We start from the raw sequence: 13559 nt of genomic DNA on the forward strand, positions 1-13559 counted from the left end.
ATCCGACATGTTAACTCCGACGTCATTTTTAGGGCCTGAACCCCTCGTGAGTATTTCCGGATCTAGACTGGTCGAAAAACCAGCCAATGAAAACTCGAATGCTATACTCCCACCCAAAGTATGTCTCCACATTACATTTCAGAGGTGGCTCAACTATAAATATTCCAACTTCTCTCATTCAATTTGCATATTGCTCTTTCATTCAACAGTATCATTCAACAGTTTCATTCAACTAAGAAAAGAGAAACAAGATACAAAAAAAAGTCAACATGTCGGACACCACAGCCAATCTTCAACCACTAAAGGACCATGCTTGGATCGGCGCGGCCGAGAAAATACCGATTAATTCGCCCGGTTCCTTCATTTCTATCAGTCCAATTACTTTACTAGCTCCTGGACGAGTCGTAGAGCTACAAGTGCGAATTGCAGCGCCAAGAACAGGAGACAACCTCCCTATCATACTTTTGTCACATGGCCAAGGACTATCGAATCACCTATCTTCACTCAACGGTTACGGTCCCCTAGTCAACTTCTGGGCTTCCCATGGCTTCGTTGTCATTCAGCCCACACATCTTTCCTCAAAGTCGCTGGCCCTCGGGGCTACATCTTCGGAAGGTCCCTTGTACTGGCGTTCCCGAGCCGAAGACATGAAGCACATCCTCGACCATCTTGACGAGATCGAAACTGCCGTCCCTGAAGTCAAGGGCCGGCTAGACAGAGACCGTGTTGCTGTCGCAGGACATTCTATGGGCGGACATACTGCCAGTGTTCTGTTAGGTGCCCGGATGACCGATGCCACCAATGGAAAGGTCCTCGACTTGGCCGAGCCTCGCATAAAAACAGGCATTCTTCTCGCTGCTCCAGGCAGCCCAGGCCCGGACGGATCTTACCTAACACCAATTGTATTGGAGAACTATCCCTTTTTCAAAGGCATCAGTTTTACAGATATGACAACGCCTGCGCTTGTTGTCGTAGGAGACAACGATCCGTCGACGCATTTGACCAATCGGGGATCTTCCTGGCACGTTGATCCGTACTCGTACAGCACGGGCCCTAAGAGCTTGTTGACTGTCTATGGCGCTGGACACTGCCTCGGTGGTATTTCTGGCTTTGATGCTGCGGAATCAGCAGACGACGAGAGCCCTGAACGGGTCGCTGTGGTCCAACGACTTTCCTGGGCCTATCTTCGCAGTGCGCTCTATCCCGAGGAGGATACTTGGTCTGTTGTTTGTGCTGCTCTTGAGAATATTTCTTCTCTTGGCAAGGTTGAGTCTAAGTGAGAGGACTTTGGGTCACTGTAAGACTTAATTAATCCTGTCATCATCTCAACAAAGTCATCCGAGTCTCTGTTTAGACGATATCTTGATAATAAGTGTACGCGATATAAAAATTAACAGCCCCTCAAGGCCTAACACTTTCCACATGCTGTGAATCCATAGCCACCGCCTTGGTAGTCTCCAAATTCATAACCAAGTTATCCAACTGATCTGCTTCGAAATGGCCCATCTCGGTCCACTCGGTGAAAGCGACAAATGCAGAAGTCTTGTAGAAGATTGCATCAATCTCTTCCAGCCGCCGGCCCGTTGTCTCGGGATAGAGACAGTAGATGACCGGCACAAAGGCAAAGTTTAGCACGGTGAAAATCAGGTATCCCTTCCAACCCAAATTGCCCATGACGGACGGTGTAATCATGACTGTCACAAAGTTCCATAGCCAGTTGGACGAGGTCGTGATGGCAGCACCTCTAGAACGTAGATGCAGTGGCAAAATCTCGGCGTTGTATAGCCATGGGATGGCGAGAAATCCAAGGGCGAAGAAAGTGTAGTAAAGGAAGAAAGCAATTACACAGACTATCGACGCACCGTATGTACCAGAGCGAATCGTGAGTGACATTGTGAGGAAGCAACAACCCATTCCCAAGGCACCAGTCATGAGCATTGTGCGTTTTCCGAGGCGTGAGATTATCAACGGTGGTAACAATGCCGATATGAGATACCACAATCCATTGAAACCGGAAAGCAAGAGAGATAGATTGTGGCTGAGTCCGACGGAAGTCTCGAAAAGATAGGATATGTAGTAGCCAATACTACACACCCCACTCCACATGACCATAAACATGAGCCTAGGTGAGTGTTAGATTGGGGAGAGCTCGCATTTTTTATGGATGAAGACATACCACCAGCCAAGCATGACACGTCGAAGGTTTTGTGTTTCTGATTTATTTTTGAACAGGTCGGTCCATTTGCTTGTGTTGTTCATTTCTTCAATCTCCACAGCCTGATTAATCAATTTCAATTCCTTCTGGACTTCATCATTATTTGGGTCTGTAGTTCCATGCATCCTCATCAGAATTGAAATGGATTTCTCGGTCTGGTTGTGAAGAAACAGCCATCTCGGTGATTCCGGCATCAGGGGCACTAAAACACGTTGATATGGTGTTTGATTCAAATATCTCCAGAAGACATACCAAAAATCAACGTAAAAGTAGCAAATACCAACTGCGCAGCAACTGCAAACCTCCACTCAAACTCGCCGTTGGACGCGTAGGACAGCGCATACGACATCCAGTAACTGATCGATGCCCCAGTACATACCAACACGTACTGTATAGATCCGAAGCGCTCTCGCTTCTTTGCCGGCAGAGTCTCGGCCTGCCAGACCGGAATAATTGAAGTGTTGAGGCCGGTACCGCACCCGGCAACAATTCTGCCGACGATAAACTGGGCTTGAGAGTATGCTGCCGTCTGTATTGTCGCGCCTATGATGACCAGACAAGTTCCGATCAAAATAGGTGTTTTACGACCCAATTTTTCGGTGAAAGTCATACTGAATATTGATCCAATAAAAGCACCCAGGGTGTATAGACTGGCTAGAAGGCCTTGGGTGAAACTTGACGGGTTGCCCATGTGGTCAAGGAATTGGTCTACCAGTCTGTTTGGAGCACGGTCAGTCGAATACAACTATGTATAGCTTAGAGGAAAAGCTTACAAAACACCCGACATGAATCCTTGGTCATAGCCGTACAAGAGATATGATAGACCACAAGTGACAGTCATCATAATGCAGGCAGCCTGCCCCTCGATCTGCAACCCCATTTTGCCGGTATGCGATAGCTAACTTGTGAAGGTGATGGGAAATAATTATGTATGAATCTCAAGTATTCATATCAGAGTTGTCGGTCTCTGTTGTCTTTTATAGAATAAGTCTCTTCCCTGGAACGCCGCTGGGTTTTGTTGAGGACGGCGACATTCTCTATTAATTTCACCAAACCTCGATTTCTGGGGAAATGTCCGTTATGTCAGGACACGCGGAGAAACTCCGCTTATTTTGGACATAATTCAAATGTAGGAACACAGCAGGACTTCCCCACGGGGCCATCGTTGTTTCGGTATAAGCTTGTGTTAGATGCGCTCTCCTAATTTCCTATTTCGGAAAGGAGCCGACGAGTCCCACACATGAGCGGAGAGAAACCCGGAGGCGGTGTTGTAGCAAAAACAGTAATGAACTTTACTCGAGTTCAAGTAAACAGTTCTTCTGCAAATAATATGTGTGGACTAAGAAATTGCCAATTTCGACAGCCGATTGATTGAGGCGCTACCTGCATAGAAACTTTATTCTATCTCCATTCAGATCTAGATCACAGTATGTATTTCTTCATCGGTTATTTTTGCTTCGTCACTGTGCTTTCTATCTGGTCTAACTTTTCTTTTTTATCAGAAACACAAAGTCTTCGGGGAGAAGGGTTGATCTAATTTTCATTCATTTCATTTGGCTAATAGATACAGCGGCTCAGTTCATTATGCGTGGCCAGACACGTGCAATTACGGTGGCACAGCTAACAGCTCTCTAAAAATAGTTTTGTTCAATGTCAGGAAGCAGCTCGATCTGAGTGGGCGCCCATCCCAGTTCCTGCTTGGTCTTTTCGCTCGAAGCAGGGTTGTCGGCGGCCAGAGCATGGGCAAAGAATCCCAGCAAAGGCAGGGCTTCTGGAATCGACTTGCTTTCCAGCGGAAGACCTGTCTTTTTGCTGATAACGGTCACAATATCCTTTGTCGGCACACCCTCCTGAGCAACAGCATGGTAGACGGCTCCGGGACGTCCCTTCTCCAGCGCCAGGCGGAACACGACTGCAGCATCTTGTCGGTGAACGGTGGGCCATCGAGATTTGCCTTCGTCAATATAGATGGCGGCACCGGCCTTCTGAGACAGGCCGGCAACGATCATGATGAATCCCTTGTCTTCCGCCCCGTGGACGGTGGGTGGCAGCCGAACAGTGATGCCGCGGACACCCTTTTCTTTTGTGAGCTGGTCTAGCAAATCACTGGACTTGACGCGGTCAGCGCCTGGTCCAACTCGTTCGCCCTCGCTATCCTCTGTTGCCAGTTCGCCATGCTTGCACGACATGGTACCGCCGGTGATGACCAGAGGCTTTCCTGCCAGTGACTCGGCCAATGCCGAAATCGCGGCTCGGTCCGTGGCGCAGTTTTCGGCCATTTTGGTGAAATCATGACCAAATGCAAGATGGATGACGCCGTCCGCAGCTGCTGCGCCGCTCTTGAGACTCTCGAGGTCGTCTAGGTCGCCTCGGTGAACTTCAGCGCCGAGCTTAGTGAGGGTCTCTGCAGATGCATCGCTGCGAGCAAGACCGAGGACCTGGTGGCCGTTTTGAATCAGCTCTTGGGTGACGGCACGGCCGACGAAGCCAGCAGCTCCAGTGACGAAGACACGCATGATTGTTGTGGTTGTTGTGGTTGATGTGAGTGTTGTGAGTGTTATCGGTGGTGGTGATAGAGGATTGGTTGGGTCTCTGGAGGAAGATAGCACAAAGCTTCTTGTGGGTGATTGCGAGATATGGTGGTAATGATGATGATGATGTACTCGTCCATCGTGAGGCTGGAGAATGGTATTCTTATATACACTGAGAGCCCGGACTTAACAAAGTGCAGCCCAGGCGAATGCTGCTAAAGCCCGTTCGGGAAATTGCGTCGATCTGTTCTCCGAATAATGTCTTGGCGGAGACCGGGGCCGAAACAGGACTAGCGCAAGGCCTCGGTGGCCGGCAGCTCGGGAATTGCTGCATTTTCCCGTTCTTTGTTCTATCACGTTGCATGCAGCCAGCTGCTAGCTATGCGTCTGCAGCTGCACTATTACTTTTTGAAACTTTGGCTGCTGCACTCTGCGGACATTCAAAATTATTTCGGAGAAACAAATTCAATAGCCCGATGATTTTTTTCTCTTTTAGTACAGCAAGTATCTAGCTAACTGCGCTTCCAAGAACATGTGCAGTTCATCATTCCCATAAAATCCATGCTCCATCCTGCGTATCACCATCTTCCATTGTAACATCTTCCGTCTTAAGAGCTCCTGTCTTAACATCCAAGTGCTGCTCCTCTTGGAATATGGAATCCTTTTCTCTCAGTCCCCCCTCAGTATTAAGTGTCCATACAGCCTCGTGCTCCAGGAGCAACCGTTCGTTACCTGCAGATATTTTAGACATCGCGGGCCAAAGACTCAACTGAACAACAGCACCCTCTTCAGTTTCTGAATTAGTACTATTCATGTTCTCTTTTGAGTAGGGCGTTCCCTGTTCACTGTGGACGAACTGATAATCAGACTCTCCACGCTCGAGCTTTTGCTTTAAACCCACACAGTCCCAGAAGACCTGAGACAACTTGTCGTGCACAAGTTTTCTGCTCATATTTCTATCGTAGAACTCTCCAAAGTAATGATCCATCTTGTCAAGGAGTTCAGTGAGTTTCCCAACCGAATGCTTGGACTTGTTGAAACATTCCAATGCGGTACTCGTTGATGAACGCCACTGTTCCCACAATTGCCTATCGCCTTTTGAATGTCAGTAGTTCTATAATTTTCTCACACTTGCAAGTATCACTTACCTTGGCTCTTTACATGTTGTGCCATTGTGTGGAAAGCTTGCGAAATTTGTACATCCGGCACTTGGACAAACAAAACACTGAGAATTTCCTGGAAAATGAAATGAGAGATAAATGATTGAATGTATGCCCGGCGTGTATGCGCGCTCTTTTCCAGCGATCCGTTTGGTGGTACACCGGCTACGCCTCTGGAAATGAGTGAATTCGATGTCATCGCATTCAAAACCGCTGCATTTCCAAAGCTTTTGCTGACCCAATTTCCGAGTCTTCGTCGCAGGCCTCGCCATTCTTCGGTACACTGTTCATCATACAAGGTATTCCCTCGTGGTTGCAACACGTTAAGCTTCTGGCTCAGGTCCGAAATAGCTTTCTGGTGCTGTGAGGTTTGGAATACGTGGTCTTTTTCAGCCTTTGCGCTCATCTCCTGCACCCGCCTCAGCTTTTCCCTCAACGTGAGATATTCTTTTTCGGTGAAATCGATAAAATCCCATAATACTGTGTTGAATGGGAGGTAATCTTTCTGTGATTTTTTATTTTGACGGTGTTCACCATCGCGTTCAAGCATTGTCTGTTTGAGTTCATGTATTTTAGTTCGCAAATCCCGATTTTCTTCGGCTGGTGTTGGCTCTTTCTGGTCTCGGCAGGTAATTTCATTTTGTAATTTCTCGTCAAATTTTGCACCACGAAAATTCGGTCTTTTAAACTGTTCTGAATTCGATCCGAATCGCTCATACTCGCTCCCAGTCAATAGGGTCTTGCTTGCTCTTTTAAGTAGCATTTCTAGCTCCGATTCTATAGCTTAATAATTAGTATATACTGCTCGTGCAAATCTTCATGGAAGACTTTCTTTCAGAACTCATTGGGGAATCCATATCTTCTAGGCAGAGTGAGATGTGTTACAACTAATCAGAAGCTCTATAGCTTACCACTGTCCAAAACGCTACGCAGTAGTGAGAATGTTAGATCCAAATATTGATCTGATCGGGTTTTTTATGTGTATACTTGCCCAAAAACGTTATCAGAAACCTGTCTTTGCATGAATCTTGAGTTTATTGTCCTTCTCCTTTGTCGTATTATAGTGGGAAGAATTAAATTGGTGTTTTCAGTGTTGCCGTGATAATAATATTCCCTCAATATAGGACATGGCACGTCATGAAATGTTTTATAAGTTGGCGCCTTCAATTTTCCCTAGGTGCACAATGCATGTGGATTATACATTACTATTCAATGATTTTTTCAACTCTTTCCATTACGAAAATTTACGTTCTGAGTCAATTTTCATCTGTTGCCTAGTCTGACTTTCCTTATTCTCTTCGCATATTTTCCTAAAGAATTGGTGCCTAGACCATGCATTACCTACACTCTGTATTAATGACGAGTCATGAAGTTTTTCAGTCACACGTTCTCTGTTGACATGTTTTCCTTTGAATTGTTTTTTTTGAAGTCTTTGGAAAATATTTTATTATTATTCATCTGACGACAAGAAATAGAAAGTCATCTGCAATGGAGTCAAACAGCCGCCAGTCAGTCATCATTGGGCTTGACTTTGGCACCACCTACAGCGGGTTAGTAGCAATTATTATATATTGATTCACGTGCCAATTACTTGATAATTCTAGCATCGCTTGGGCCTTGAAGGGTAGTGAGAACCTTGTCGAAGTAGTTTCTACTTGGCCAGATGAGGGGAACAGTAGGTTTCATGTCAGACGAATATTTCGCTGAAAAGGCCCTGCTGATCGGTCATAGGAACGAGTCCGAAAGTACCCACGACGATCTCGTATGATAACAAGAAGTTTTCTTGGGGTTTTCAAACCACATTCTCACAGGAAGTGATCCGTGGCCTCAAACTCTTGCTTGATCCCGATCAGGAAACGAATTACCAGCCATCTTTGGAAGCAAAAAGGCTCCTGAAGAGTCTTGGTAAAACCCCGGGCGAAGTCACCGCCGAGTACCTCAAAGAACTCGTTGGTCATGCCAAAGGCATACTCGCGCGGCGTTTTGGGCCTGCAGCAGATGAAATGGACTTGTCGTTCGTCTTGACAGTCCCTGCAGTTTGGTCAGACAAAGCAAAGGACGTAACCCTGAATGCTGCATACTCGGCTGGTGTACCCCCTAAACAATTGACCCTACTCTCAGAGCCTGAATCTGCCGCACTCTACGCACTGAGGACAATTCAGCCGAACACTATCCAAAGCAATCCTTTTTTTAATTCTGCGTGATATGTATCCATGGCTGATATTTTCTCTAGAAGGACGATGTGATTGTTGTTTGCGATGCCGGTGGTGGGACAGTGGTATAGTTTGCACCCTTTTCATCCTGTTGGCCGTTGATTGATCTTCTCGAACTACCTCAAAAGGATCTTATATCGTATGCCGTTGAAAACATATCTCCTTTGAATCTCAAAGAAGTTGTTGAAGGAACCGGTGAGTTGTTCAAGTCGCCCAGCTACACCGCATACTAAAGTCAAGATTCAAGGCGGTGTGTGTGGATCAATGATTCTGGACGAACGCTTCGAAAAGTTCCTTGAGGATTTAATAGGCCATATTCGGTTCAAAAAGCTTTCAAAGCGGGCTAAAGACTCTGCCCGTGGATATTGGCAAGAGATGGTGAAACCTAGCTTCGTTGGCAGATCAGATGATGATTTCGATGACTGCGAACGGGCAGTTCCTCTTCCAGGGGCCAAAGATGATCCAAAAATAAATCTCGAAAGTGGTTTCCTGCTCATAAACGAGTAAGATCATTGATTTTTGATTGTTATAGGTTTTTCACTGACGATCCATTCGTTAGATCTCAAATCGAAGAGATCTTCGAACCCGTTGTGCAACACGTTTTAGGTCTTGTACGGAATCAGATAAAAAATGTCCTGGCTGCCCATCTTCCAGTAAAGGCAATCGTCTTAGTTGGTGGATTTGGGGGGTCTGAATATCTTTATCGTCGCGTGTGCCAGGAAAATCCAGAAATTACTGTTATGCAGCCACCAAATGCGTAAGTTGAATGGCGCGCCGAAAGACTCTTGCTTCATGCACTAACCCAGGCTTTAGATGGCAAGCCGTAGTCCAGTGAGTACAGCTAAGACTTTCTATTTTTCTCGGGTCTAAAAAAGAAGCAGTGGTGCGGTTCTGCGAGGTCTTGGAGGGAATCTAATCAAAAGTCGCCAAGCTCGTGCCAACTATGGCACATGTTGCCAACGACCTTTCAATCCAGTGATCCATGATAAATATAGATCCGATTTAATCTATTGTAAGTATGAAGAAGAGTGGAAAGTGCATAAGCAAATGAGTTGGTTTGTACACAAGGTAGTATTCTCTTATATTCTGATATTGACGATCGACCTAATTTCTTTCTTTTTTGAAGGGGTCACCTATATCGGAGAATGAGCCTATTCGGCACCGGTTTTACAGGACTTGGGCCTGTCATGACTCCGGCTCGATTGTGTTTCACGAATATCTATATTTCTCATCCTGCGATATTGCTCCTCAGAGGCTTTCGAAAGGTAAGTAAAGATCTATACGGAGCTTCTATTAGCGAAACAACACTAAAGAACAGAAAAAAGATGTGATCGAACTGTGTACATTACCCGTTGATCTCAGTGGGATTCCGAGAAAACTATTTGAGAAACACACCAACAAACATGGTACTTCTTATTACAAGATCAACTATGAACTTGTGGCCATACCTACTTCAGCATACATGTACTATCAGCTGGAGTTTAACGGGGTCTCGTACGGAACCGTCCAGGCACAGTACTAATGCTAGTCTAGATGTATCGTTGTGAAAGCAGTTGAATGGTTGAGATTTTGCTGACATTGTGGCCGTGAGATTTACTTCTGTCGCTATCTATATGTAGAAGAAGCAATTAGCTTGATTTCTTTTGATGAAATCTTTCAATTTAATTGTTTTCTCTCAAGTTTTAAACTAGTCCATATCTTCTAGGTGGTTAAGGACTTGATGAATCTTTTTAGACTCTTAATATCTATTTTCGGTTTCTTTTGAAGGATTTGAACTTGGTCTTCAATAATTCGCTAGCCTCTTAGGCAGTCAATCTATAGTTTACCACAAGCGTCAGCCTTTTCGTTTCTCTCCTTTTTCTCCTTTTTCTTTCTCTATATCTTCTATTGTAACCGCCGACTTTTCTAAAGAGCTATACAGACTCCAACAAATTAGATATACAAATTCGCGATCCATATCAGGAGATCACTAAAGGCATATTCTTTCCCCTAAAGTACCCCGATACTAAAATGAAAGAAGTAGGCAGCAAGTGAAAATTTAACAATATTTGAAAACGTAAGACGTTGTAGTAGATATAATTTAAAAAGCTTGTCAACTGGTAACTTTTGCGTTAGTGGACCTCCAGATGTCTTCATACTTTGGACTTTTCCGATTTTCGTAAGTCAGTAGACCAGCTAAGAGAAATTCTACTATTTTAAATTGACGTACTAGACACTAGGCACCAGCCCTCCGAGGGGTTTAATGTTCCATAGTTCGGGATTGCTGCGTTCCCGTATTAGTATTTGCCTCAACATTCAGACAATTTCAGTGACGCGTAGCAACGTTTGAAACAAGGGAAATAAATCCCTTAATCGATCCATGCACAAATCCTGATAATTACACTCGCAAGAAACAACTCAAAAACAATGATATCAATTGATGTTGTCGGATGCCTGAGCGATCAGGCGTACCACCAGTTGACGGATGGGCGCTGGCGGCTGCCTGCCTTACATATATGAAGTGTACAAACACACCTCTTCCTCCTAACACAATTAATGAGTGTATTTCTTCTAAATTGCAGAATAATAAGAGTCTTTTTGTTTTTTTTCTCGGCCCGTTTTAGGCAAGATATACATATTTCGGGATTCAGTTGGTCAAACTCTCTATTTGATTTTGGTTGTATATATATCAATTGAGGTATACAAATATATAATACAGACGACTTCTGAAATCAATTATTGCTAGCGAAACTAGCTTTAATCGATTAATTGATATATCAAACGCCAGTACTTTTCTTCCAAGACGCATCGAGGTCAACTAGTAATAAAATCCAGTGTAAATATAAAAATTTTGAAGACCTCAATTCCGCGTTTCCATACAATGCACACATTGGTGTCATCTCTTAAAATCAAAAACTACATACCAGTTGACATCAATAATAATGATAGACAGTGATTAAACTACTTCTTGCCTCTTTACAAACATTTGAATATCACCGAGTCATCAATCGATGCCATGTCTCTATCGTTCCACCGCCGAAATCACCGGAGCGCTGCAGGTCGCCACGGACTCCCTTGCTGTCTACATGTATATTTACTGTTTTACATATGAAACTATTTTTGCAGCGTTTTGGCCATGTTTATTTATTATTTACCTCGGTCTGCAGGGTAATATATGCACGGGATGAGACTAGTCTAGAGCGCATGTGGATGAGTAGCAAGGGATGCCGAAAGAGGAAATTCTGGCACGTGTCTGCATAATCTATAACCCCATAAACTATGGGAGCAAGGGAAGGAAGGGCAATTTCGGAATGCGCAGTCAGAAAGAAAAAAAAAACAAATACAGAGATAACAGCTCGTTGATAATTGCTTCACGTAAGACTGAGAATTCCCTCACCGATCGACCAGCTACAGAAAAAAAGAAAAGCCAAGCCCCCACGGGGTTTTTCAAAGCCGTTAGTAGTTAGTCGTATTCATACTACGACGGAGTATTATAGGGGAATTAATTGTTAAACAATAACAGTCAGCGAATAGCGAATAGCGATTTTGCATAGCCGACACTACTGCTACTGCTGCTATCAATTTGATGAGCCAACAAACCATGTGCCAAGCGCATTTGGAATGCCAACAGTCGAATCGATCTTGGCGCGCAACTCCCTTTTTTTTGAAAATGATCGACATTCCCCGATCCGACTAATTGGTGAGACTCCAGTGAGTGAGATGAGGTATTTTACCGAAAGCGGCTGAGTTGCATCACAATTGATTCTGACGTGGGATCCGATGAGGCCAGTCGATCAAATGATCATTATGATGCCGAGAATTCTTGTGTATCATACGGAGTACAGGTATGTATTGGGTATATGTACATCTTGATGTAGTCTTGGCTGGACATTTGGGTTTGTTTATTTATTTTTGAATTTTGTGCCTTTTGCTTGGCAATGTCAGATTTCGGTGAATCAATGATGAGATGTCAACTGGTGGAAGTTGGGTTAATTTTGATGATATTCGTGTACATTATTTGGATAAAATAAATAATTTATTAAAATTGAATTAATATGCAGTGCATTGTTGCACTAAATGGAGTAGCCAGCGGCACATGAGTATAGATGCAGTTGGTGTTTAAATATATATTTGCCGATGACATTATTATTGCCATCGCATCAGCCAGCATTTCAATGTTGAAACTTCTACAAGACCAATATTGAATAGTCCAAGTCATCAATGAACTTTAAATATCTCAAAATTAGAAATGTCACTCAACAATCAAATACAACACATGTATGCACCTGTCAGACGCGCCTAATCGAAAATCATCAAGGCACGGAGACTCGGCACGCTGATCACTCGACAGCAATGCCGAACCGAGAGCGCCATTTAGCCAGAAACTGACTGGTCAAGACAAAGTGAGGCTTGAAGGCGTCGCACTGTGTAGTGTGTACTACTAGCAGTAAGTTAGTAACGAGACGCACGCAGCAGAGTGGGGCTTTTGATTTTTGGTGGTACGTAGTCGTAGCAAGTAAAATATTCACGGATAAATGATTAATTATTTCTGCGGCAAAGTTTTGAAAAGTACGTACAGCACCAAAAAAAAAAAAATAATCCCTCATAGAATGATCGATTCCGTACTAGGCATATGCATCCGCTTTGACAGCGGCAATCTGGAGGCCGACTGTACCGGTCGGCCCGATCTGCCGCTTTGCCGTTGCGAAGGGAATAATAATAATAATAATAAAGTAGTGAATAAAGAATAAATTCTTATTATTTTGTGTATAATATTAAAGTTAGCTTGCCGGGCGAGCCATGGTCGAGTCGGGATTTGTCCGTGATGCCTTGCCTCCGCCCATATTTCGGTACATTTGCGAGTCGGTATATTGGTTTGGGTGGCTAATATTATTGTGTGCCGGATTCCGTACATTATATAATTAAGGAACAAGGGCACTGGGCAGTCAGGACAGCGAATCAAATCTTTAAAGTTAAACAGAATTTTTTTTAAAAAAATTCGGGTTGAATGTTTCGAGCCAGTCTTGGGTGAACCATGGTTGAGGGCGATTCTAGAAAAATTTTCACGTTTCGAATGAATTGGGAGAAAGTCGGCATATCCATGGATGGGCAATTGAGAGTGGCCAATCACGTGCATATAGTAGTAATATGTGCATTATTTGTCAAGTCGACAGAAAGGTTTCCCAAGACGTCACTGTGTATGTAGACAGTAGCAGTTTAGAGCTATAACACACGAGCTAGTGGTCATGGCTAAACACTCTGCCTGAATAATGGAATAAGATAATGCTCGCCCCCATCAGGATTTCAGCGACGCTATAGCATATTGGGTTTCCCCCTTTTTTTCTTGTGTGCAAAAAGAGGACAGGATGCGCCAAGGGGGACTATACACGGGCGAGAAGTGACTATGGACGGGAGGCTTCTGCCTGGAACTCTTTACAAAACCAATTGACTCATTAATTTT

General features: G+C 44.2%; 5 protein-coding genes across 5 annotated transcripts; 2 read left to right on the plus strand and 3 right to left on the minus strand.

Annotated features, from left to right (window-relative positions):
- Positions 1-269: 269 nt before the first annotated feature.
- TRUGW13939_01759 (uncharacterized protein) lies at positions 270-1280 on the plus strand (the record flags this gene model as incomplete). Its single annotated transcript, XM_035484957.1, has 1 exon — positions 270-1280. One exon carries the CDS (start codon positions 270-272, stop codon positions 1278-1280), a length of 1011 nt encoding a protein of 336 aa, XP_035340850.1.
- A 121-nt stretch (positions 1281-1401) lies between these two features.
- Positions 1402-3095, minus strand: TRUGW13939_01760 (uncharacterized protein; the record flags this gene model as incomplete). Its single annotated transcript, XM_035484958.1, has 4 exons — positions 1402-2122; positions 2177-2417; positions 2468-2931; positions 2989-3095. The coding sequence occupies 4 exons, from the start codon at positions 3093-3095 to the stop codon at positions 1402-1404; spliced, it is 1533 nt and encodes a 510-aa protein (XP_035340851.1).
- Positions 3096-3846: 751 nt separating this feature from the next.
- On the minus strand, positions 3847-4731 carry TRUGW13939_01761 (uncharacterized protein; the record flags this gene model as incomplete). Its single annotated transcript, XM_035484959.1, has 1 exon — positions 3847-4731. One exon carries the CDS (start codon positions 4729-4731, stop codon positions 3847-3849), a length of 885 nt encoding a protein of 294 aa, XP_035340852.1.
- Positions 4732-5290: 559 nt separating this feature from the next.
- Positions 5291-6669, minus strand: TRUGW13939_01762 (uncharacterized protein; the record flags this gene model as incomplete). The annotated part of the gene is made up of 2 exons (XM_035484960.1): positions 5291-5841; positions 5895-6669. 2 exons carry the CDS (start codon positions 6667-6669, stop codon positions 5291-5293), a joined length of 1326 nt encoding a protein of 441 aa, XP_035340853.1.
- Positions 6670-7394: 725 nt separating this feature from the next.
- TRUGW13939_01763 (uncharacterized protein) lies at positions 7395-8954 on the plus strand (the record flags this gene model as incomplete). The annotated part of the gene is made up of 8 exons (XM_035484961.1): positions 7395-7456; positions 7511-7581; positions 7638-7996; positions 8140-8184; positions 8248-8314; positions 8367-8622; positions 8679-8876; positions 8933-8954. The coding sequence occupies 8 exons, from the start codon at positions 7395-7397 to the stop codon at positions 8952-8954; spliced, it is 1080 nt and encodes a 359-aa protein (XP_035340854.1).
- Positions 8955-13559: the final 4605 nt, after the last annotated feature.

This window comes from Talaromyces rugulosus, chromosome I (genome assembly GCF_013368755.1).
Source record: "Talaromyces rugulosus chromosome I, complete sequence".
Taxonomy (NCBI): Eukaryota; Fungi; Ascomycota; class Eurotiomycetes; order Eurotiales; family Trichocomaceae; genus Talaromyces; species Talaromyces rugulosus.